Source organism: Haliotis rubra, unplaced genomic scaffold (assembly GCF_003918875.1).
Source record: "Haliotis rubra isolate DU_JTF1 unplaced genomic scaffold, ASM391887v1 Scf29, whole genome shotgun sequence".
Lineage (NCBI taxonomy): Eukaryota > Metazoa > Mollusca > Gastropoda > Lepetellida > Haliotidae > Haliotis > Haliotis rubra.
In genome coordinates this window covers 3,156,612-3,183,072 of record NW_025766957.1, presented here as the reverse complement: position 1 = coordinate 3,183,072, position 26,461 = coordinate 3,156,612, and the positions used below count along the sequence as shown (strand labels likewise).

At 41.5% G+C, this 26,461-nt stretch overlaps 1 protein-coding gene across 2 annotated transcripts; it reads left to right on the top strand.

Annotated features, from left to right (window-relative positions):
* Positions 1-1,807: 1,807 nt before the first annotated feature.
* On the top strand, positions 1,808-25,491 carry LOC124281848 (transgelin-2-like). 2 transcript variants are annotated; one of them, XM_046717851.1, is made up of 6 exons: positions 1,808-1,939; positions 10,535-10,629; positions 19,161-19,253; positions 20,020-20,078; positions 20,770-20,992; positions 24,645-24,719. In XM_046717851.1, the coding sequence occupies exons 2-6, from the start codon at positions 10,564-10,566 to the stop codon at positions 24,708-24,710; spliced, it is 507 nt and encodes a 168-aa protein (XP_046573807.1). In that variant the 5' UTR covers positions 1,808-1,939; positions 10,535-10,563; the 3' UTR covers positions 24,711-24,719. The 2 variants fall into 2 exon arrangements, with proteins under 2 accessions (XP_046573807.1, XP_046573808.1); XM_046717852.1 differs by lacking the exon at positions 24,645-24,719 and adding an exon at positions 24,825-25,491 and having other exon boundaries at positions 1,809-1,939.
* The last annotated feature ends 970 nt before the right edge of the window (positions 25,492-26,461 follow it).

Sequence of the window (26,461 nt, the reverse complement as noted above, 5' to 3'; positions counted from 1 at the left end):
GAATTAAAACCATAATTCGATGGTTGCATTTGATACGGGTATCATTGGCGATATTGCATGGACACACACTTGCACAGCAACACAGCCGTTCTGAGAATGATTGGAATTATTTGGTCAAATCCAATTTTCAACAGTTAACTTTCATTTCCCCTGGTGTTTATGTTTTCCATCCTCCCTTGTTCAATATCCAGAAACCCAACCCAACCCAACCCAACCCAAAACATCGTGCCCCCCTTCAGTAACCCATGCTTGTCGTAAGAGGCGACTAACGGGATCGGGTGGTCAGGCTCGCTGACTTGGTTGACACATGTCATCGTATCCCAGTTGCGTAGATCGATGCTTATGCTGTTGATCACTGGATTGCCTGGCCCAGACTCGATTATTTACAAAACCGTCGCCATATAGCTGGAATATTGCTGAGTGCGGTGTAAACCTAAACTGACTCACTCACTTATCGTGCCCCAACGGTAAATACCGATGCTCGTGCTGTCAACCACTGCTTACAAGGGTCTACAAGCGATTCACATTCATCATCTGCGATGCAGCTGACATATTGCTGAGGGAAGATTATAACAACATATACAGACTCCTCTATTTTTAGGATTGTCTCTCATGCTGGCGTGCAGAGCTGTGTCTATTTGAGCTGACAAGCAGGAAAGATACGCTGAATCTAGACTAAGGCTTCTACGCTGAATCCTGTTTTCGCCTACACCGATTTCTCTGACGACCTCCAACAGGCTGGTTGTCTTTTAACATAGCAGTACAACGTTAAAGCTGTTCCTAACTTGGAGGTATTTTTCCAAACAATATATTTATTGCTAAGAGCACATGTAAAAACAAACTGCATTTTTCGAATTGCAAACCTATCACGAGCTTTAGTGTTATTAACATTTCCAAACACAGGTACAGGTGACGTCGTGCATGTATGATGGCTTATAGAAACTTCAAAACTTTATTCAAGTTGAAATTATACGGGTAGCCAAAGGTTTTTGATAAAGTTTCCTCGTTGACCCGGACGAAGTCGTTCTTAGGGAAATTGTCCAATATGAAAGAAACGAAACGAAAGATGCCCGACAGATTAATGTTTTGTTTGTATCTAAGACGTTCGAATGGTCGTTTAAACAGGGTTTCCGGAATAACGAGGTTACACAGTCTTTTCACTGTTAACTATAACAACATGGGTACAATTTGTGAAGCCCATTTGCTGGAATATTGCTAAAAGCGTTGTAAAACCCAACTTACTCACTCACTATAAATTAACGTTTGTTATTTCATCATCGATCAATATATGCAATGTTACCATCCTTAAAGGAACATTTGTAGTTAGATGTTATCCTTTATTTCACCTGACTATACGTAAACAGACCTCGAACTAGTGCATCTTACATCATACACCGCTCCTGTAACTCCCTGTACTTACATTACAGTTGTGAAAGGAAGTGTCTTGCTACAAGTTTCTACTTACTACACACGTTATATCTAATGAATAGAGACCTGAATAGAGACCATAAGTAAGCATCGTATTACACAAGACGCGTATTGTAGTAGTCTCATAGTACTTCTGTTTAGCTGTAGTACAGTTGATACATAATCTTGTCCAAATTTCAAGCAGGTTACCTCTGATGCAAGAATGTTGAAATTATCCGAAATTAGTAAAAATCACCATTAATCTATAGCAATCACCACAGTCCAAGACAAGATAAAATAGATAACGATTCCCTGAATCACTCGTGTCTGGGAGGGGTGTGCTGTGTAGCAAGTTCCGCTGCTTCAACCAAACACGCGCGTCTGTCTCGCGTTTCCAGGCCATATCTATAAAAGGAGAAGCCCCCCAAACTCTCGCTTCTACAATTAATTCTGCAACTCCGAGAGAAAACGAGACTATCGCTCCCTTCACTGCCCTGTGTGGTGTACACTTACCAAGACCAGATCAACAACTGTAAGTACTTATGTTATAATATCTGATAAGAAGAAACGTCTGCTATTGAATAATCTACTTATGGCATAGAAATATAAATTGGTCACATTCCTCGTCCTATAATAATGTATTGCTGTATCATATACCCGCGTCATAGCTCGTTTTTATTGTATTATGATGGGACTGGAAAGGTCTACTGTAGATTCTCACTGAAGATGCCTTTTGAAGAATACCCAAACTGTATTTGATCAGCAGATTTAGCAGAAGATGGTTTCAAGGCCATTTTGTTTACAGGATTCTGCTGTTTGACATATTTGCATTACTTGAAAAACCTGCTGTTGTGTTATCAGGCGCGTGTGCTCCATCCAATGCCGTTCAACTATTGAATAAGACGGGCTATTAATTAGGACGTTTTTTGTGAGCGGGGTAAATAAGTTGGAAAATACACCTCCCAAATTGATATAGAATATCTCACATGCGGTATTTCGGAATCTACTTAGTGTTTGGGGTTTTATTTAGTACTCACTAATGAGACCACCTAAGTTACTGCAATTTTTACTTGTTTCATCAAAATTGTTCGCCGTGCATCTTCTCGCCATTGTTATTGTTCATCAATCAAAACAATATTTTTTCTCCTGGAAACAACAAATCAAAAAGCGTTGGATAATTTAAAATATTTTATTTTGCTATTTCATATTTATTTCTTCAGAATCATAATAACCACGTATTGAGCTTTCAGACAAGATAAACAGTCGGACCAAATAAAGAGAATTGCGAATTGTAGACGTATTGTTGACGGAAGTCAATGCACCAACTGCTGGGGTCCGTCTCATTACAATTTAATCAGTTTTATTTCGATTAGAAGGTCTGAATGAAAACTGAGAAACATCTTTACATGTTGACACCATACCAGGCAATCTTGTTTGAAAATGTGACATTTCCTCATTTGACATGATGTCTGAACATTGAGAAGTGATCGCACAGCGACTGATATACGTTTGAAACAGTCCCCAAGATGGCGTCTGGCAGAGCATCAATTGACGCTTGCTGATTCGACAACAATGTCTCCGGCATTCCCGATGTATTAGGAAAACCTCGCACCATACAGCGCCTGTTGCTATAATTATGCCTCCGAAACTTATGACAGTTGTATACTTGCAGTAACATATTTCCATGGTGATATTTGCTGCGATGAATTTGCTATTTTGGACTTACTGATGTTTAAGGCCGCCTCGACGTGTGATAAAAACTAACATTGTCTGGTATGAAAGGTGCGTCTTTGATGGTTTGGGTTTGTAGGATGGTTTTATTATCAGTTCCGTTGACAGCCGTGTGACCTTGGAGATGTCGTTGCTAGTACCAAGGTCAGAGGACGGCATGTCCTTTAGCTTGCGTACAAGGAACCTTTTTAATTCGGACTCCTTGACTTACAGAAACTTTCCCGAAAGTAATTACATCATCGTTCTAAATTCCCCACACCTCCACAATATTTGTTTTGCAAGCGACAAATACGATATTTCAAATGACTTTGATTAACGCGTTTTAAGACGTTCTGAAGTTCAGCAAGCACAGGGGTGATGGGGAAGATATGTGGTTCAGGCGTTCGCTCGTCACGCTGAAGACACGGGTTTGATTCCCAACATCGGAATAATGTGTGAAGCCCATTTCTGGTATCTGCCGCCGTGATACTGCTGGATGAAAAGCGGCGTAAAATTAAACTTACCCAGCAAGCACAGTACATACAGTCTTTTATTAAAGGTATCTACAATGATCCCATTGAATGAGATTCATTTAGTATATTTCATATATATTCTTGTATCATAGCATAATGTAAAATCGACACTCTACCATGGGTATATTTAGATGATCATTGTAACATATTGAATATGACCACTTCAGTACAATAACTATAATCAGATTATGGATGTGGTAAAATAAAGAATAATACTATTCGACGAAGAAGTTCCAATGTAAGAATCCCCTGGACGTTCGGGTCAGAACAGGTACCCAGTACAAAGTGCTTGTCCGAAAGACACTAAAATGAGGATCAGTTGTATACACTGGGCCCGGAACACTCTCTGGTTCTCTCTCTGTTACTGGTTCGTTTGACGGATATATTTCAAGACTCGTGATACTGCCGGAATATGGCTTACTGCGGTGTAAAACAACATTCGCTTACGCCGGTAACCACAACAGCATCAACGTCATTCTCACTCGTAAATTTTCAAAGACGAACAAAAACATTCCACGTCTGAAAGACGTCGATGGTAAAGTTTTTGATCTGATGCCAACGACAGTCTTGACAATGACACAGCGATGGCTTCTTCACCTGAAGGGAGAATTAATTAAGAAAAGAAATTTGTAAACCAAATACCAAATCTGCAACTTTCCAACAGCATTGCCACTTGTCTGTGTACAAGCTGACATGTGAACTAACACATCTGTTAAGTGCTTCCAAATTTAGATGCATCTGAAGAAACATAAACTGTCGGGTTATGCTTACACTGGTTGCCATGGAGAACATAAAAAACAGGGTTGTGGTATCTCAAAATAACAGGAGAACGCTTGAAACATCTTGTCTCTGGTCCTTCTTTAATTCTATGTCTATGACGTCACAGTGATTAGGCTTGGGTAATTAAATAACCTCCAGTCCTATCTTCTTGACAAGCACTCAGGATGTTAGAACAGAAATGTGATGCACTGAAATGAAGTGTCTGTTTCTGTTTGATGGAATGGTGGATATTGCGGAGAATGATGGAGGGACATAACATGGAAAGCGTATCTGGAGGGTTGGGAAAGAAAGGAAGGAACTTTAAGGAATGTTCATGAAAAAATGGAATGTTTATCTACTGTTAAAATATTTGATATTTCGGTAAAATCATTCAAGGCAGGGCGCCAGTAATATGTTTGGGAGGGATATTATTTTAGAAAACTCAAGAATGCAAATTCCAAACCCTAAGTAATAAATCGCAAATTGTTAAATCGTAAATGCCGTATGTTGGACATAGTTTGTGGTTTACGTCCATAAGCAGATATAATTATCATGTTTCTATTGTACTCTACCTTGTATATTTGTAATACAGTACGGCACAAATTTAATGCCATTATATATCACATAGACCATATGTTCAGATCTTTTGTTTGTGTATTTGTTTGTTGTGTAACGCTACTCTCAGCAATATTCCAGCTATATGGAGGCGGTCTGTAAATAATCGAGTCTGGACCAGACAAACCAATGATTGACATCATGAGCATCGATCTATGATGGGGATACGATGACATGTGTCAACCAAGTCAGCGAGCCGGGCCACCCGATCCTCTTAGTCGCCTCTACAAGCATGGGTTGTTGAAGACCAATTCTAACCCTGTTTTTGACGGGTTCGTGCGGATGTAAGCTTAGAAGACTTAAACCTTGTTGAGTTTCCATGAAAACCGTTGGCATGGATTGTTACTGGAATAATAAAACCAAGAGCAGAAATACAGAAATGTGGTTCAGTGACTGTGAGACAGACTATGATTGGTGAGGTGGAATGACTGGTTTTAACGTCGTGTTCAATATGATTACACGTTCATGCTGACATGCATTTACACGTGACTGCTTGTACTAGTGGGGGCTAACGCCACTGGGATACCACGCTGCAGTTTAACATGGACACCCACTCTACTCTGTCTCATAGTCACTGAACCGCATTATTTTGCCATCCACCTAGCCCTTATTGCAATGGAAAAGCCCTAAATGAAGCGAGTCCAGGTTTCATAATTTTCACGTTCTGAAGCTCCCATCTCACTTTGGCTCCTTTTCAGTTTAAATGGAATTATTTGTTTCAATCAAAATTGTATGTATCCAGGGACCAAGCGTTCGTCTAATCCTGCTCAGACACAGTTTACTGACTCCTTGCCGACCGCTCCTTGTTTTATCCTCGTGATTGCGAGCGCAGGCTGTGTAACAAGAAACATACTTGTTGTTCCTTTGGTATGAGGGAGGGGGAGTAACCTAGTGGTTAAAGCGTTCGATCGTCACGCCGAGGACCCGGGTTCGATTCGCCAACTGGGTACAATGTGTGAAGCCCATTTCCGGTGTCCCCCGCCATGATATTGCTGGAATATTGCTAAAAGCGGCGTAAAACGTAACACAGTCCTTTGGTATAACTCAACCATGGATCGCATCACCGACCATCGGCTCCACCCACTTGACCACGGCGGCGGCCCAGTTCACTTGTGTCGGGTTATCATGGTGGGTGACGATTCCAGCAGAGGTACATGTTATTAATGAAATCCAATCCAGGCGTATTACTTCATCTGCGCACAATGTATTGTACACATTTTATCGAAGGGTTATTATCAGACCAGACTATCCAGTGATTGACATCATGAGCATCGGGATCGGGATGTGATGCGTTGATTGCTGCTAATGAAACACCATTTAAAAGCAATTATATGCATAGTTTAAAACTTTAATTATTAGAAGGAAAGTAACGACATTTTGAAACAAATATCTTCCAGCGTGGCACCACTGACTACGAAGTTCGTTCAGATGAGGATTTTCATTGTTATAATCTGGGTGGTAGGGTAACCCATTGGTTAAAGCGTTCGCTCGCCACGCTGAAGGTTCGGGTTCGTATCTCAATTTTGGTACAAAGAGTGAAGCCCATTTCTGGTGTCCCCCGCCGTGATATTGCTAGAACATTGCTAAATGCGGTGTAAAACCCGAATCACTCTCTCGCCCATCATTATATGTCGGATGCAGCGAGTGCAAATGCGAAAAAACTAGTGCAGTAAAAACTCGTCACTCACCGACATGTCATGCTGACTTTTGCCAACGCATGAGGTACATCCGTGAGGTGATACCGCACGTGCATTCTCATTAAGAGGTCAAAGGTACAAGGGGTCATGACTCCAAATTTAGTTCCTCAATTTGGGCACACATGTTCACATTCAGACGGCATCAACAGCAAACAGGCACGAGGGAGAGGGAAGTAATATGCCACGTGACCAGGAAGAACCATGCGAGTATATCGCCCCCACGAAGGTCTAAATTTACACCTTCCCACTTCCAAGCGCATTCTCTGCGCGGCGTTATCTACCAGACATTCCTCAAGCTAAGACCCACAGTGCTAGTAGACACGCACAGATTGTTTACATTGACTAGCTATTCCAGTGTGCAATCTTTTCTTCCATCAATCGTACATTTTCACATGTTAATTTTGCCATCACTGCCGGGTCACATCAGAATTGTGAGAAGACCAAAGACCTATAATTACCTATCAGTACCATTTGCGCCTTGACTCCCGCTTGGCATCTATTGGTCCATTGTCATTAACTACCGAATTCCACTGTTATGTGTCCACCTTTGTTTTCTTATCCTTTCTGTTGTTTTACATATGCTTCCTTCGAAATATCCTTCGAAACGTCATGTTCCTCATTTTACTGGTCCTTCAAATTACAGAGGCGGACATCCATACAATTCCCTCTTCCGCGCGCGTGTAAGGTTGTTACGACTGACTGACTGAGTTTGGTTTTACGCAGCTGTTAGGAATATTCCAGCAACATCACGGCAGGGGACACCAGAAATGGGCTTCACACATTGTACCCATGTGGGGATTCGAACCCGGGTCTTCGGCGTGACGAGCCAACGCTTTAACCATTAGGCTACCCCACCGCCCCACGGTTGTTACGAACGTGTGTGTACGGTTATTAGGAATCTTTATTTTATTTCGAGTTAACCGTTAAATGCATTTCAACCCAAATATACACCAAATGGTCGGAAAGTTCAGTGAGTTCGTCGCATGTATCAGAGGCCATATAATAAATATTATATGGTCTCTGCATGTATGTTTGTTATAAATACAGTTTATTTACTTACATCTAACTTTGATATTACAAATTAATTTATATAAGGAAATGCTAAAAATTGTTAAGTTAAAACAAGACCGAACGTGATCTATTCAGGATGTCGTAGGTTCTGGTAGGGCCAAGTGGTTCAGTTACTGCACCCAGCATCAATTGCTTGCGCGCAGAACGTAAACTTGTCTTGGCAAGAGCAACCTGAAGAATTGTCCCTTTCTGGAAAGGTGTTTAGTTATAAAACAGTCGGAGGGTCAAAAAGGTATGGTCGCAGACATTCCAGAGCTCATCCAACACCGAGATGAACAAAACGCAGAGTTGTGTAACTGTACATGTATACATAACAAAAATTGGGTACATTGGGTACATGTACATGTATAATCAAACAAATCTTGGGTCTATCTGGTGTAAGAAAAACCGAGTCGAATTACAAAGAGTTTGTATTTATTTAAAAATGTACAATATGATAAAAATTACCTGCTGTGTAAAAGACTGAGATGGGACTGGCTGTAAACAGGGCAGCTCTGCGGAGAGGGATACACATACTTTTGTACTTTTCCGATTTTCATAGAAATACTTTCTTTCTTTTGGAAAGTTCCGTTTCTCATTAGTCACTTCCTGTTCAGGAAACATGACCTGCCTCAGCCTACGTGGTTTATTACTTCTGATTTCAGTTTGCCTTCTGAGCTTATGATTGCATAAACCTGTTGTTATATATGCGAGATTATTATCATGAATATTTTATACATATCTTAATTGATATTCAAATATCTTCAGCAACCAAAGCTTGTTATGGGGCAGCTAACGGGATCTTGTGGTCAGGTTCGCTGACATGTTTGCTGCATGTCATCGTATCCAATGAGTGAGTGAGTTTAGTTTTACGCCGCGCTCAGCAATATTCCAGCTATATGGCGGCGGTCTGTGATCAACAGCATGAGCATCGATCTGCGCAACTGGGAACCGATGACATGTGTCAACCAAGTCAGCGAGCCTGACCACCCGATCCCGTTAGTCGCCTCTTACGACAAGCATGGGTTGCTGAAGATCAATTCTACCCCGGACCTTCACGGGTAGTACCCAATGGCTTAGATTGATGCTAAGTGATAGCCCGCCGTCATTTAGCTGGAAAATTGCTGACTGCAGTGATAACAGACAAATAACCAAACAAACCAAGGGCACGGGGAAATGCTCACATGAGTAACATAAATAATGACAATTATGCGGTTAAAGTGTACACCTGAAAAAGGTGTACATTTTTATACAAAGTGATTGGACATTTTACAACAAATGTTACATTTGACAAAGGTTGATATAGATACCACGTACGTTATCCTTTTTAGTACACTTGTTTAGGGTAATGCTCATGCCCTCGCTCGTTGGTTGGCTTGCGTAGACTGTTTTTTAGTGACAGAGGGCGATTAAAGACGCCAGCAGCGTTATTCAGCAAATTTCCTTGCATCTGTACAAAATATTGTTAATTTTTTAAGTTGATTGTAAATTCTATAACCATGGGATCAAAATGATGGAATACCGATTTGGACACAAACATACATTTAGTCTGACTAAACTGTGTCTTGAGGTTTGGTGAAACATGATAGGTAAATTAGGAAACTACTGAATAATTTACAGTTTTGCCACTTTGAACAACATTCTAGCTTTTCAATTTGTGTTTTTTTAAACTTGACTGTAAATTCGATAGGTAAACATTGGTCAGCGACGAACAACATTTCAGTGGGGTACCTTCTAGTCTTATCAAATACATAGTGTCCATTAGGATACCGTGTTTCTACATTACAAGACAACGAGCAATGTAATCACCAAGCGGCCTTACTGACCCCCTTTTCACATAAACCTTTATATTTCACAGGTTAATGTTATAGGTTCTCTATGCATTGTCACTATAAACATGTCATGTGGTGATTAGCCTGCGAGGGAAGGTGACGTTCCTATGAAGACCTACAAAGAGTTTGACGAAAATGTTCTACCAAGTCACAATATTCTCTACCGAAGTCATGCATCACCTTCCAGCTCACTATACACTAATTACTGAACCTTTAAATGGGCCAAATAAGTATTGACCTTGAGCTCGACGTTCGACGGGACCTGTTGGTACTAGAGTCTGTCATGCAGACCCTGAAAAAAGCTTGCCCAATACAGTCTAAGCAAGAGTAGACTGTCGCAAGTCTAGATTACCACTTATATAGGAACTGTGTTTTGTAGACAATATGATAATTTCAGAGACGAGATGTTAGCCTAGGTACTCATTAACTTCGATTCAAAGATACGCCGTGACATTATTGGAACGTTAAACTCATTTGTTAGTGAAAGTTCCTTTTGTCTCTGCAATTACATTCGTGCTCGATCTGTTCAATGTAACATATTCATTCCATGCAAAAAATACAAAGCGTTTTAACTGTCAAGGATTGATACATTATGTACGACCCGTGAAGATCCGGGTTAGAATTGGTCTTCAGTAACCCTTGCTTATCGTAAGAGGCGACTAACGGGACCGGGTGGTCAGGCTCGCTAACTTGGTTGACACATGTCATTGTATCCCAGCTGCTTAGAACGATGCTCATGCCGCTGATCATTGGACTGTCGAGTCTAGATTCGATTATTTACAGACCGCCGCCACATAGCTGGAATATTGCTGAGTGCGGCGTAAAAACAGTAAACCAAACCAAACCAAAAACATTGTGTACACATTGACACAAATAATGATTTACTCACCAAGCCACGTTCTGATATATAAGTGTTGTGGAAATGTTGCAGTTGAGCAAGTTCCCCATTAACCAGCCACCATGTCTGACGCTAGCAGAGCCAAGAAGTCCGGTATTGGATACCAGATCGAACAGAAGATGGAAACCGTGAGTACATCTCAGTTCCTTATCCATTGTATAGCACTTTAGGATTTCAGATCAACAACCACTTTAATTGTACCATCGGCGGCATTACTTCCTTGCAAATTTCTCGCACTCTCGTTTCATAGCTATAATCAGCTGAATGGTAAACCGTGGACGATATGCCTTCTTTACATCTTCTCACCCTCCTTGTCATAGATATATTCAACTGAATGGTACCCTTGATGCCATCCCTTCTTTACACTATCTCACCTTCCGTTCCATAGCAATAATCTGCTGGGTGGTACCATCGATGCTATATTCTCCTTCCATTATCCCGCACTCCGTTACATAGCTACAATAAGCTGGGTGATGCCATCGATGCTATATTCTCCTTCCATTATCCCGCACTCCGTTACATAGCAATAATCTGCTGGGTGGTACCATCGATACTATATGTTCTCCTTCCATTATTCCGCACTCCGTTACATAGCAATAATCTGCTGGGTGGTACCATCGATACTATATTCTCCTTCCATTATCCCGCACTCGGTTACATAGCTACAATCAGCTGGGTGGTACCATCGATACTATATATTCTTCTTCCATTATCCCGCACTCCGTTACATAGCTACAATCTGCTGGGTGGTACCATCGATGCTATATTCTCCTTCCATTATCCCGCACTCCGTTACATAGCAATAATCTGCTGGGTGGTACCATCGATGCTATATTCTCCTTCCATTATCCGTTACGCACTCCGTTACATGCTATAGTCCCATTATCCCGCACTCCGTTATCAGCTGGGTGGTACCATCGATAGCTATCTGCTGGGTGGTCTCCTTCCATTATTCTCGTCCCCCGCACTCCGTTACATAGCAATAATCTGCTGGGTGGTACCATCGATGCTATATTCTCCTTCCATTATTCCGCACTCCGTTACATAGCAACAATCAGCTGGGTGGTACCATCGATGCTATATTCTCGTCCCATTATCCCGCACTCCGTTACATAGCAATAATCAGCTGGGTGGTACCATCGATGCTATATTCTCCTTCCATTATCCGCCACTCCGTTACATAGCAATAATCAGCTGGGTGGTACCATCGATGCTATATTCTCCTTCCATTATCCCGCACTCCGTTACATAGCTACAATCAGCTGGGTGGTACCATCGATGCTATATTCTCCTTCCATTATCCGCACTCCGTTACATAGCAATAATCAGCTGGGTGGTACCATCGATGCTATATTCTCCTTCCATTATCCCGCACTCCGTTACATAGCAATAATCAGCTGGGTGGTACCATCGATGCTATATTCTCCTTCCATTATCCCGCACTCCGTTACATAGCAATAATCTGCTGGGTGGTACCATCGATGCTATATTCTCCTTCCATTATCCCGCACTCCGTTACATAGCAATAATCAGCTGGGTGGTACCATCGATGCTATATTCTCCTTCCATTATCCCGCACTCCGTTTCATAGCTATAATCAGCTGGGTGGTACCATCGATGCTATATTCTCCTTCCATTATCCCACTCCGTTACATAGCAACAATCAGCTGGGTGGTACCATCGATGCTATATTCTCCTTCCATTATTCCCGCGACTCCGCTACATAGCAATAATCAGCTGGGTGGTACCATCGATGCTATATTCTCCTTCCATTATTCCGCAGACCGCTACATAGCAATAATCAGCTGGGGTACCATCGATGCTATATGTTCTCCTTCCATATACCGCATGCTATATTCTCCTTCCATTATCCATTATCCACTCCGTTACATAGCAATAATCTGCTGGGTGGTACCATCGATGCTATATTCTCCTTCCATTATTCCGCACTCGGTTACATTAATAATCAGCTGGGTGGTACCATCGATGCTATATTCTCCTTCCATTATCCCGCACTCCGTTACATAGCAATAATCAGCTGGGTGGTACCATCGATGCTATATTCTCCTTCCATTATCCCTCCGTTACATAGCAATAATCTGCTGGGTGGTACCATCGATGCTATATTCTCCTTCCATTATTCAGCACTCGTTACATAGCTATAATCAGCTGGGTGGTACCATCGATGCTATATTCTCCTTCCATTATGCACCGCGTTACATAGCAATAATCAGCTGGGTGGTACCATCGATGCTATATTCTCCTTCCATTATCCCGCTCCGTTACATAGCAATAATCTGCTGGGTGGTACCATCGATGCTATATTCTCCTTCCATTATTTTCCTTCATAGCAATATCTGCTTGGTGGTACCATCGATGCTATATTCTCCTTCCATTATCCTCAAGACTCTGTTTCATAGCTATAATCAGCTGGGTGGTACCATCGATGCTATATATTCTCCTTCCATTATCCCGCACTCCGTCTTCATAGCAATAATCAGCTGGGTGGTACCATCGATGCTATATTCTCCTTCCATTATCCCAAGACTCCGTTACATAGCAATAATCTGCTGGGTGGTACCATCGATGCTATATTCTCCTTCCATTATTCCGCGACTCCGCTACATAGCAATAATCTGCTGGGTGGTACCATCGATGCTATATTCTCCTTCCATTATCCTGCACTCTGTTACATAGCAATAATCTGCTGGGTGGTACCATCGATGCTATATTCTCCTTCCATTATCAAGACCGCTTCATAGCTGCCTCTGGGTGTACCTCATATCAATAATCTGCTGGGTGGTACCATCGATGCTATATTCTCCTTCCATTATCCGCACTCCGTTACATAGCAATAATCTGCTGGGTGGTACCATCGATGCTATATTCTCCTTCCATTATCCCGCACTCCGTTACATAGCTACAATCAGCTGGGTGGTACCATCGATGCTATATTCTCCTTCCATTATCCGCGCTCCGTTTACATAGCAATAATCTGCTGGGTGGTACCATCGATGCTATATTCTCCTTCCATTATCCCGCTGGGTGGACTCTGTTACATAGCAATAATCTGCTGGGTGGTACCATCGATGCTATATTCTCCTTCCATTATTCCAAGACTCCGTTTCATAGCAATAAACAGCTGGGTGGTACCATCGATGCTATATTCTCCTTCCATTATCCCGCACTCCGTTACATAGCAATGATCTGCTTGGTGGTACCATCGATGCTATATTCTCCTTCCATTATTCCGCACTCCGTTTCATAGCAATAAACTGCTGGGTGGTACCATCGATGCTATATTCTCCTTCCATTATTCCGCACTCCGCTTCATAGCAATAATCTGCTGGGTGGTACCATCGATGCTATATTCTCCTTCCATTATTCCAAGCACTCCGGTTTCATAGCAATAATCTGCTGGGTGGTGCCATCGATGCTTTATTCCTCCTTCCATTATCCCGCACTCGGTTACATAGCTACAATGAGCTGGGTGATGCCATTGATGCTATATTCTCCTTCCATTATCCCGCACTCCGTTACATAGCAATAATCTGCTGGGTGGTACCATTGATGCTATATTTTCCTTCCATTATTCCGCACTCGGTTACATAGCTATAATCAGCTGGGTGGTACCATCGATGCTATATGTTCTCCTTCCATTATCCCGCTCCGTTACATAGCAATAATCAGCTGGGTGGTACCATCGATGCTATATTCTCCTTCCATTATCCCGCACTCCGTTACATAGCTACAATCAGCTGGGTGGTACCATCGATGCTATATTCTCCTTCCATTATCCCGCACTCCGTTACATAGCAATAATCTGCTTAGTGGTACCATCGATGCTATATTCTCCTTCCATTATCCCGCACTCTGTTTCATATCAATAATCTGCTGGGTGATACCATCGATGCTATATTCTCCTTCCATTATCCCGCACTCTGTTTCATAGCAATAATCTGCTGGGTGGTACCATCGATGCTATATTCTCCTTCCATTATCCCAAGCAGCTCTGCTGGGTTACATAGCAATAATCTGCTGGGTGGTACCATCGATGCTATATTCTCCTTCCATTATTCCAAGACTCCGTTTCATAGCAATAAACTGCTGGGTGGTACCATCGATGCTATATTCTCCTTCCATTATCCAAGCACTCATAGCAATGATCTGCTGGGTGGTACCATCGATGCTATATTCTCCTTCCTGCTGGGTGGTACCATCGATGCTGCTATTCTCCTTCCATTATCCCGCGACTCGGTTACATAGCTACAATGAGCTGGGTGGTACCATTGATGCTATATTCTCCTTCCATTACATAGCAATAATCTGCTGGGTGGTACCATTGATGCTATATTTTCCTTCCATTATTGGGTGGTTACATATCTATAATCAGCTGGGTGGTACCATCCATTATATTCTCCTTCCATTACATAGCGCCTCCGTTACATAGCAATAATCAGCTGGGTGGTACCATCGATGCTATATTCTCCTTCCATTATCCCGCACTCCGTTACATAGCAATAATCAGCTGGGTGGTACCATCGATGCTATATTCTCCTTCCATTATCCCGCACTCCGTTACATAGCAATAATCTGCTGGGTGGTACCATCGATGCTATATTCTCCTTCCATTATCCCGCACTCTGTTTCATATCAATAATCTGCTGGGTGATGCCATCGATGCTTTATTCTTCTTCCATTATCCCGCACTCCGTCTCATATCAATAATCTGCTGGGTGTTACCATCGATGCTATATTCTCCTTCCATTATCCCGCACTCCGTTACATAGCAATAATCTGCTGGGTGGTACCATCGATGCTATATTCTCCTTCCATTATCCCGCACTCCGTTTCATAGCAATAATCTGCTGGGTGGTACCATCGATGCTATATTCTCCTTCCATTATCCCGCACTCCGTTACATAGTAATAATCTGCTGGGTGGTACCATCGATGCTATATTCTCCTTCCATTATCCCGCACTCCGTTACATAGTAATAATCTGCTGGGTGGTACCATCAATGCTATATTCTCCTTCCATTATTCCGCACTCCGTTTCATAGCAATAAACAGCTGGGTGGTACCATCGATGCTATATTCTCCTTCCATTATCCCGCACTCCGTTACATAGCAATGATCTGCTGGGTGGTACCATCGATGCTATATTCTCCTTCCATTATTCCGCACTCCGTTTCATAGCAATAAACTGCTGAGTGGTACCAGCGATGCTATATTCTCCTTCCATTATTCCCCACTCCGTTTCATAGCAATAATCTGCTGGGTGGTACCATTGATGCTATATTCTCCTTCCATTATCCCGCACTCCGTTACATAGTAATAATCTGCTGGGTGGTACCATCAATGCTTTATTCTCCTTCCATTATTCCGCACTCCGTTTCATAGCAATAAACAGCTGGGTGGTACCATCTATGCTATATTCTCCTTCCATTATCCCGCACTCCGTTACATAGCAATGATCTGCTGTGTGGTACCAGCGATGCTATATTCTCCTTCCATTATTCTGCACTCCGTTTCATAGCAATAAACAGCTGGGTGGTACCATCGATGCTATATTCTCCTTCCATTATCCTGCACTCCGTTACATAGCTACAATCTGCTGGGTGGTACCATCGATGCTATATTCTCCTTCCATTATCCCGCACTCTGTTTCATATCAATAAACTGCTGGGTGATGCCATCGATGCTTTATTCTTCTTCCATTATCCCGCACTCCGTCTCATATCAATAATCTGCTGGGTGTTACCATCGATGCTATATTCTCCTTCCATTATCCCGCACTCCGTTACATAGCAATAATCTGCTGGGTGGTACCATCGATGCTATATTCTCCTTCCATTATCCGCACTCCGTTTCATAGCAATAATCTGCTGGGTGGTACCATCGATGCTATATTCTCCTTCCATTATCCCGCACTCCGTTACATAGTAATAATCTGCTGGGTGGTACCATCGATGCTATATTCTCCTTCCATTATCCCGCACTCCGTTACATAGTAATAATCTGCTGGGTGGTACCATCGATGCTATATTCTCCTTCCATTATTCCGCACTCCGTTTCATAGCAATAAACAGCTGGGTGGTACCATCGATGCTATATTCTCCTTCCATTATCCCGCACTCCGTTACATAGCAATGATCTGCTGGGTGGTACCATCGATGCTATATTCTCCTTCCATTATTCCGCACTCCGTTTCATAGCAATAAACTGCTGGGTGGTACCATCGATGCTATATTCTCCTTCCATTATTCCCCCTTCCATTATTCATAGCAATAATCTGCTGGGTGGTACCATCGATGCTATATTCTCCTTCCATTATCCGCACTCCGTTACATAGTAATAATCTGCTGGGTGGTACCATCAATGCTATATTCTCCTTCCATTATTCCGCACTCTGCTGGGTTTCATAGCAATAAACAGCTGGGTGGTACCATCGATGCTATATTCTCCTTCCATTATCCCCCAACATAGCAATGATCTGCTGGGTGGTACATATGCTAATGATCTGCATTATTGACTCCGGTGGTACCAGTGGTACCAGCGATGCTATATTCTCCTTCCATTATTCTGCACTCCGTTTCATAGCAATAAACAGCTGGGTGGTACCATCGATGCTATATTCTCCTTCCATTATCCTGCACTCCGTTACATAGCTACAATCTGCTGGGTGGTACCATCGATGCTATATTCTCCTTCCATTATCCCGCACTCCGTTTCATAGTAATAATCTGCTGGGTGGTACCATCAATGCTATATTCTCCTTCCATTATTCCGCACTCCGTTTCATAGCAATAAACTGCTGGGTGGTACCATCGATGCTATATTCTCCTTCCATTATCCCGCACTCCGTTACATAGCAATAATCTGCTGGGTGGTACCGTCGATGCTATATTCTCCTTCCATTATCCCGCACTCCATCTCATAGCAATAATCTGCTGGGTGATGCCATCGATGCTATATTCTCCTTCCATTATCCCGCACTCGGTTACATAGCTACAATCAGCTGGGTGGTACCATCGATACTATATTCTCCTTCCATTATCCCGCACTCCGTTACATAGCTACAATCAGCTGGGTGGTACCATCGATACTATATTCTCCTTCCATTATCCAGCACTCCGTTACACAGCTACAATCAGCTAGGTGGTACCATCGATGCTATATTCTCTTTGCATTATCCCGTACTCTGTTACATAGCAATAATCTGCTGGGTGATGCCATTGAAGCTATATTCTCCTTCCATTATTCCGCACTCGGTTACATAGCTACAATCAGCTGGGTGGTACCATCGATGCTATATTCTCCTTCCATTATCCCGCACTCCGTAACATAGCTACAATCAGCTGGGTGGTACCATCGATGCTATCCCCTCTTTCCATTATCCCGCACTCCATTTCATAGCAATAATCTGCTGGGTGGTACCATCGATGCTATATTCTCCTTGCATTATCCCGCACTCCGTTACATAGCTATAATCAGCTGGGTGGTACCATCGATGCTATATTCTCCTTCTATTATCCCGCACTCCGTTACATAGCTACATTCAGCTGGGTGGTACCATCGATGCTATCCCCTCTTTCCATTATCCCGCACTCCATTTCATAGCAATAATCTGCCTGGTGGTACCATCGATGCTATATTCTCCTTCCATTATCCCGCACTCGGTTACATAGCTACAATCAGCTGGGTGGTACCATCGATGCTATATTCTCCTTCCATTATCCCGCACTCCGTTACATAGCTACAATCAGCTGGGTGATGCAATCGATACTATATTCTCCTTCCATTATCCAGCACTCCGTTACATAGCTACAATCAGCTGGGTGGTACCATCGATGCTATATTCTCCTTCCATTATTCTGCACTCCGTCTCATATCAATAATCTGCTGGGTGGTACCATCGATGCTATATTCTCCTTCCATTTTCCCGCACTCCGTTTCATAGCTATAATCTGCTGGATGGTACATCGATGCTATCTCACCCTCCGTTACATAGCTATAGTCTGCTGGATGGTACCATCGATGCTATCTCACCCTCTGCTATATAGCTATAATCTGCTGGATGGTACCATCGATGCTATATTCTCCTTCCATTTTCCCGCACTCCGTTTCATAGCTATAATCTGCTGGATGGTACATCGATGCTATCTCACCCTCCGTTACATAGCTATAGTCTGCTGGATGGTACCATCGATGCTATCTCACCCTCTGCTATATAGCTATAATCTGCTGGATGGTACCATTGATGCTATCGTACCCTCCGATACTTAGTTATAATCAGCTGGATGGTATCATCGATGCTATCTTTCCCTCCGTTACTTAGCTATAATCAGCTGGATGGTACCTTCGATGCTATCTAACCCTTCGCTATAAAGCTATAATCAGCTGGATGGTACCATCGATGCTATCTCACCCTCCTTTACATAGCTATAATCAGCTGGATGGTACCATCGATGCTATCCTACCCTCTGTTACTTAGCTATAATCAGCTGGATGGTACCATCGATGCTATCTCACCCTCCGTGACATAGCTATAATCTGCTGGATGGTACCATCGATGCTTTCCCTTCGTTACACTATCTCACCCCTGTTACAGAGCGTCGATGTCACCCCTTGTTGCATTGTCAGATCTTCTGTTACAGAGCTACGACCAGCTGGAGCAGGATGGAACTCCAGAGGCCATCAGAACGTGGATCCAGGCTGTTCTTTCTGGAGATGATGAAGGAGCGTCAGTGGTAAGGTTGCCTATTTAAACCTGTGTTCTTGTACAAGTGAGACGGCTGATTCATATAAGAAGAGCATGAGCTATGGTTAAACCCACAGACCCAACGTGTGCCTGTGTCGTGTGAAAATATAGTCAGCGGTGCACCGCAGTATGTGGTGGGAAACAAAACCACTGTCTTTAGTCATTCTCCCCATGTTTGCAGTGGGTATGGTCCATCTGTATTCTGCATTGTGTTGAAACAGCATTGCGTTCGGTAGTTCTGAGTTCTTGCGGAAGGGGATACAGGTCACATTGAAATGTAGAGTTCGGGCACGGAAAAGGATCACAAGGATTAACAAGTTGATAATCCGAAATCGTTTTGAGGAACGTATGCACGTATAAACAAAGGAAATAACTACATGTATTTATTATTTATCCGGACTGATTGTATTTCTCAAGGAACGTAGCGTTCGGAATAATGGGGTTTCACTTTAAGCGACTTAAAGTGAAGCTTGTGTGACTATATGTGACCAAAACCGCCCCGGGTCGTTTGGATCTACGACCCGTCAGAGTTTTCTTGTGAACGCATTGCGCGTAGTCGCACGCGTCAGTACTACACTTGGGAACGCGTGCAGCTTTGCGACGTCGTAACGGCTGTGTTCTACCCAAGTTTCCACACCTAATGCCAAGCACAGGTGCCCTTGTGGTTTTTAGTAGTTTTTATTAAGAGTTCCAGTGACCAGTCTGAGACCGTGTGTGTGTGTGCTCTATCCTCCATTCCCATCCTTTCCTTGTAGAAAAGCAACAAACAAAGGGACCTCCACGAGTGGCTCAAATCTGGTTCTGTTCTCTGCAAGTGAGTGTTTCCATAGCAGCCATGCTGTCATCAGTTCCTGTAAACTGTCCCTTTGTCCTGCCCCATACATATCTGTCCGATTCCTTGAGAGATCTACACAGGTATAAGTATACAGTTCCTGGGACGATATTTAACTGTGAAACAGGTTTTGTGCAATCAACTGTGACTTCATTTTAAATGTATATGGGAACCTGTGTTGTGTGTTATTGCTGTTCTGTGGGAAATTAGAATTTCGAGTGAAAAGTAATCGCTTATTTTCAGACTGAAGAATTAGGTTGAAAAAGGTCATAGTTAATGTATCCAGTTTACTTTAACCAATGAGATACGTTGATACGGTACATAAAATTATATTAGACAAACAGAGACCATGTACCGGTATATGGTCTCTGATACAGAGGAAAAGAAAACTTATGACAGAGTACAAAGTAGTTACATTTGGATTGTGCACTGCATCCCTCATTACTGAGACACACGTCTCAATAAACTTCAGTGCATGTTTTGGTCTTAACGTGTAAATTCTGACTCTTATTATTTAAATTTCTAGGACTGCGTCTTTGCAGACCAGACAAATGTCGTATGCGCAAATTGTCTGTCCGAATAGCCTTGTACATAGTTGAGACAAAACAGGCAGTTCAAGATAAACTGGGAAATGAGCCACATCTAATTTTTTTGTAACCGTTATTCATCCCAGACTCATCAACAAGCTCCTGGCTTCCATAGGCCAGCCCCCAGTTAGCTTCAAGAAGAAGGCACCTAACACATTCGCTGCCTTCGGCAACATCGAGAACTTCAACAATGGCTGCATGGCCTATGGCATGAAGAAGGAGTCTCTTGTGCAGTCGGTGGATCTGTGGGAGGGCAGGAAGGGCCCCTTTGTAAACGTCATCAACACCCTCCACAGTCTCGGCATGAAGGTAGGCTACAACATCAGATTTTCAGCTTTGTCATGTTTTCAAGCAATGGCAGCCGGAGTAAAAACTAAGTAATATTTGGAACGCTTCTGGGATATTAAGTTATATTCACGAACCAATCACAGGCCACAGCTACAGTCCCGTATGATATCTAATCCTCAATATTACCTTTCTGCCATGCCCAGGCTTCTTAGGCACCCGCCAGAAACCAATGATTCTGGGTTCGAATCCAGGCTCGTCTCGATTATGGTTTGTCAGCAACATAGCCAGGCTCTTGGGTTCAACCAAAGTTGCAAACGTCTAAGACCTGTGTCACCGGCTTTCCACATGCATGAAGTTGACACGCTCTGACATGAGTGATATACTATTTAGCTGAGTCTACTGAATATATATAATTTTGATTGTAACAAATAAACCCATTTAAATTGAAAAGAAGCCCCAGGGAGACGAGAGATTCAGAACCTGAGGAAATCTAGACATGCTTCATTTAGGGCTTTAGCATTGCAGAGAGGGCTTGGCAGTGGGGAAAATAATGTGGTTCAGTGACTGTGAGACAGACTAGCTGTACAGTAACCTTTGGTGATTGGTTCTGTTTGCTATAATTAATTAACCCGACTGGAAACGCTATTTTGGGTTTCTATCTAATAAGTTGATTTGTTATTTATATTTTGTCTTTTGATAACTCAGTGTTATTTTCAGTGACATGTTCATTCTGATTTCTCCATAAGACCTGTCTATATACACATGATTAAATAACCACTATTGTGCATTACAGTGAATGTTGTGCAATGAAATGTTATTCATACATTACACAGTATGAAGTAATATTTTTCGATTTTTCAAAAGATTCTGAATGCATTTCTGTTGTATTTTACATAACCAGAATGCTATGCTAAGTTTAAACTGCTATTTTTCAAGTTATGCTCATGCAATTTGTTATATTGTTACAACTGACGATGTTATTGTTATGAGTGAATTCCTTCCTCCCTTGCACTAATTCCTCTGGCTTCATTCCCAAATTCCCATTTCAACTCACCTGTTTCCAGTGTCATACAACTTATCCATTCAGTCAAAATATGTACCCAACCAACTGTGTGGGTGAACTAGCACTTTCATCAAGCCTTGCAGTTTAGTGTATTCTTTGCATAAATGTATGATAAACCCATGAGCATTTTGAATCAGCCATCTTTGATGTTGTGTGACTTGATTTGGGCGCAACCAAACCCTGTATAATTGTTATTCTAGATGGTCAGTTTACCACCTCTCGATGTTGTCAGTAAGTTGTGAACCTGTGGTATCGTGGCTTCAAATGTTTGAAAACTAAAACCAAACTAAAACGACACAATATTAAAATAAGTTTCATTCGAGTTTTCAGGGAACCAGCCTAGCCTGACAACCTGTTTCCTGACAGCCCTTGCTGACAATCCTAAACTTCAAACATCTAAGTACTTCCAGTATGATCTAAACTACACCCCAACCACAAACCACTTCAAACATAGAAATCAGTTTTAGTCAGTGTAGGGTTGCAGTCAAACAAGAAGAATTCAATCTTTGTAGATGAACCTGCACAAGGAACCAACCATTTGACATTCTCAGAGGCTTGATTTGGTTTGGAGACATACATTCTTTCAGCTTCATCAGAAAGTGTAATTATTTAAAATAAAAACCGAGTTCCATTATTTATCTACAAATGAGGCAACATTTATGAAAGCTATTGAACTAATGGTGAATCCTCAACCACCACAGAAACATGGACCTACTTCAGTTTATTATTGAACCTCAGTGCAAATGATCTCCCAGTCTGGATTAGCTTGAGAAACAGATTCCTTTTGCTGAATAGGGTAAAATAGCTGTGGATCACTGAAAATCTGTGATGACACCCGGTGTTCATGAAGTGCTACGCCTGTATTGTTTGTTGCAACAATCTTTTCTTCTTTCAACAGTTTCAATCATATTTTCAAGCTTTTTCTGTGCCAGGAACATAGTCCATAAAAATATATAAACAATTTGAATTAATTTAAATTGTTAATTTAATTGATTGATTTTCAAACAGTAAAAAAAAAGAAAGAATAAATGCAGAAAAGATAAAGAGAATTTTAAGACCAGTTTCTAGTGTTTCAGCTGGCTTTAGCAGCAAGCAGTATAGAATCATCTCTCTTGTTTGACTTTTGCAGGGGAATAATTGAAAGCTCATTGATACAGGATAGCATTAGTGTGTCCTACAGCCATTGTCTGCTGATCGTAACCACACGACACCCTGCTAAAAAGGATTCTTGCTATATATTTCAAACAAAATGCCCATTTAGAACCATTTTTAAAAAATGCATCCTATATTAACACCATGACAGAAAATATTTGTTTTGTCTAAATAGTGACATACTCACTGACATGCAGAAACTAATTCTGATTATCTAATGACATGTTTCCATGGCCACAAGTTGCCTAGCAGCCATTTAGGACAATCTCTTGGACTAGTGTCACTTGTTGATATTTCCAAAGGCGGATGTTAATTGGAGAAATATGATAAAAACATGGGATCGTTCTTGGCTTTTTCCCAGGTGTACATAAAAGATGAATAATAAGTGTATTTATAATGCATTAACTCCATTCACTAGGTGGATGCTCATAGCGCTAACAATCTGACTATTATTACCCCGGATACCAACCTGCCAGTGAGGTGCTAGGTTATTAGTCACATGACCCATTTTCTGCTGGGTGAACAGAGGCAAGTTTGAACAAACACATATCACATCTGCAGAATACAGATAAAACAGAAGAGTATTGTTTTAGTGAAAAAATATATTTAGTTTACCACATCAAAATAGTATTAAAATTATTCGGATTTTAATGAGATTCATTCCCATAATGCTCAGTTGTATATTGCATCTGAACTGTTGTAAACTTCTGTATCGGTACATAAATCTACTAACAATACCCTATATTGTAGTAACTGATGCACCACTATTACACTATGAAATGACTGACAACAACCTTGTGTAGATGGTAACATTTGCAATGGACCACAGCACAATTAATTTTTTTAACACCCATCCATGTTGTCATGGTAACAGAAATTGTATCCAGGAACCTGCACTGTCATCAGCACTCCTTCAGTTACCCCAAAATAAGACTCCTTATAATATTTACCATTCCTGAAAATGCTTCTGAATGAATAATAATCTAGTAATTATGAATATGCTGGTTGACCTGTTCCTGTTCTGTTGTCCTTAAAACATACTTTAGCACACCGTGGCTATGTCCCTAAAACTTACTCTAGAACAGGTAATAGTAAACCTACTACTTATCTCACAAATATAGTGGTAACCCTAAAACATACTGTAACATAAATACTAGTAACCCTAAAATAGTCCTTCCATCCACATATTTATATTCAGATTTATACCCAGATACCTTAAGCAGTCTTTCCATCCCATAAAGACCTGTTAAACTTGCACCTATATTTCCAGTAGAATACCCCTAGAAAAATGTCCCTTTCACAGTATCCTTTCAGACCCCAGAATCCTCTTGGAAACAAACTATATCCGAACACTTAGTTATAACCTCCCTCTTCACACCCTCAGGAAACAACCAGTAGTTTCTAGACAAATATCAAATCATAACACTTAATGTGACCTTTTCTTTTTTCAATTTACAGGCAAATGCCAATGGCTTTGAAGTGATGTACTGTGGACAAATTGAGCGATACCTCTGCGACGATTAAAACACAAAATGGAAAGAAAAGGAAAACTGGTGTCTTTGTTTCTCATTTCTTCTTTTTATCATGTCCATTTGCTTGCGCTTATTTGCTAACAGTACTGACTTGTATATGTTTCAGGCTAATGAAGGCGGTTTCCAAGTCACTTATCTGGGAGTAAAAGCTCCAACACTAGATAGCTAAACACCTTCAACCGCCTCCACTGGATCTAACCAGACCCATCTGGCCATGACCGGCTAGATCCTGCCTGCCATGTTTTAACAGCCTCATGTCTATACTTTCAAGTCTTTATTCTTTTCACTATGTATCTCTCCAGTTCATGTTTTAGTTTAGCTGTTGTTGTTCCAATATCCAGCACTACTCATACCCTTGCATGAGAAAAATTTCCAAACAGCTAGATAATACTCTAGCTAATACCAGATAATACTCTAGCTAATACTCACTTTCTTTCTTGGAATTTCTAAATAACTGTCGTTACTGCTTTGATATATATTTTGATAAGTGTGAGTATTATTTCAAACTTCCCACGTTCCTGTCTCCTCCTGTCTCATCTATGAGCATCTATGAGCACCCATAATCCCAGTAAACCTAGTTAGTTGCTTAGCTGCTAGTATATATAGCACTGCTTTAATGCTTAACTGAAAACTATTTGTTGGACAACTTGTTATTTCTTGATTTGTACATGGTATGACGCTGCGCTCAGGGCACTGCCTCATGGGGAGATATAAAATACTCATGTCTCAGCACTCATTGAGCAGCATTTTTACAAATAAACTTGTTAAAACTCTACTTGCATTCCTATTATATCTACAATCAACTTGAGAAGGATGCATGATTGGTATTCAGGTAATGTTCATGGATTATAATATTAAGTTCTTGCGCCATGGAATATATAGTTAATTGACAAGCGGATCCTATATCCCGTACTCTGGTCTGGTGATGACTGGCAATACACCTTTGATAGGAGTTGCGTCTTTAAATGGCATTTAGAAGGTGATGTGATGAACGAGGGAGATAATTCTATGGAGACACAACATCCTCCTTAAGATTTTTACCAAAGGGAGATAATTCTATGGAGACGCAACATCCTCCTTAAATCTTGTTTGTGAACAAACATGCTTACATTGAAATTATAGCAGGTTTGCCTCTAGTTCTTCTATTGCAATTTACAGAATGTTTTCGTAATCATAAGTTCTGATTTTGGAAATGTGGCAGTGAGGGTGTGCCAGAACTACTATACACATCAATATGATTGTATTGCTGCCATATGTTGGGCCTTATTCAATGTCTGCATGTGGAGTGAGTGAGTGAGTTTAGTTGTATGCCACGTTTTGCAATAATCCAGCAATATCACAGCAGGGGACACCAGAAATGGGCTTCACACATTGTACCCATGTGGGGAATCGAACCCGGGGCTTTGATGTGACGAGTGAATGCCTTAACCACTAGGCTTCCCCTCTGCATGTGGAAATGTAAAAACAGTCAATAAGTCTACTCCACTGCCCATGAAGAAAAGGGAAAGAAAAGAGTAGCTTTACCAATATTAAAATCAACAGTCATACATTAAGGAGGATTAGGCTGGGGCAATGTGGCAGTCTCTGCATGTATTATGTACACTATTCACACAGCACTTTGTAAACCATCTCAAACTCTATGTTTAGTGATTCATGATGTCAATTAAATATTATTTTTGGGGGGTAAAAGATGAAAACACTGAAAATGAAATTAAAAATATAAACAATGTCCTTCTCATACAG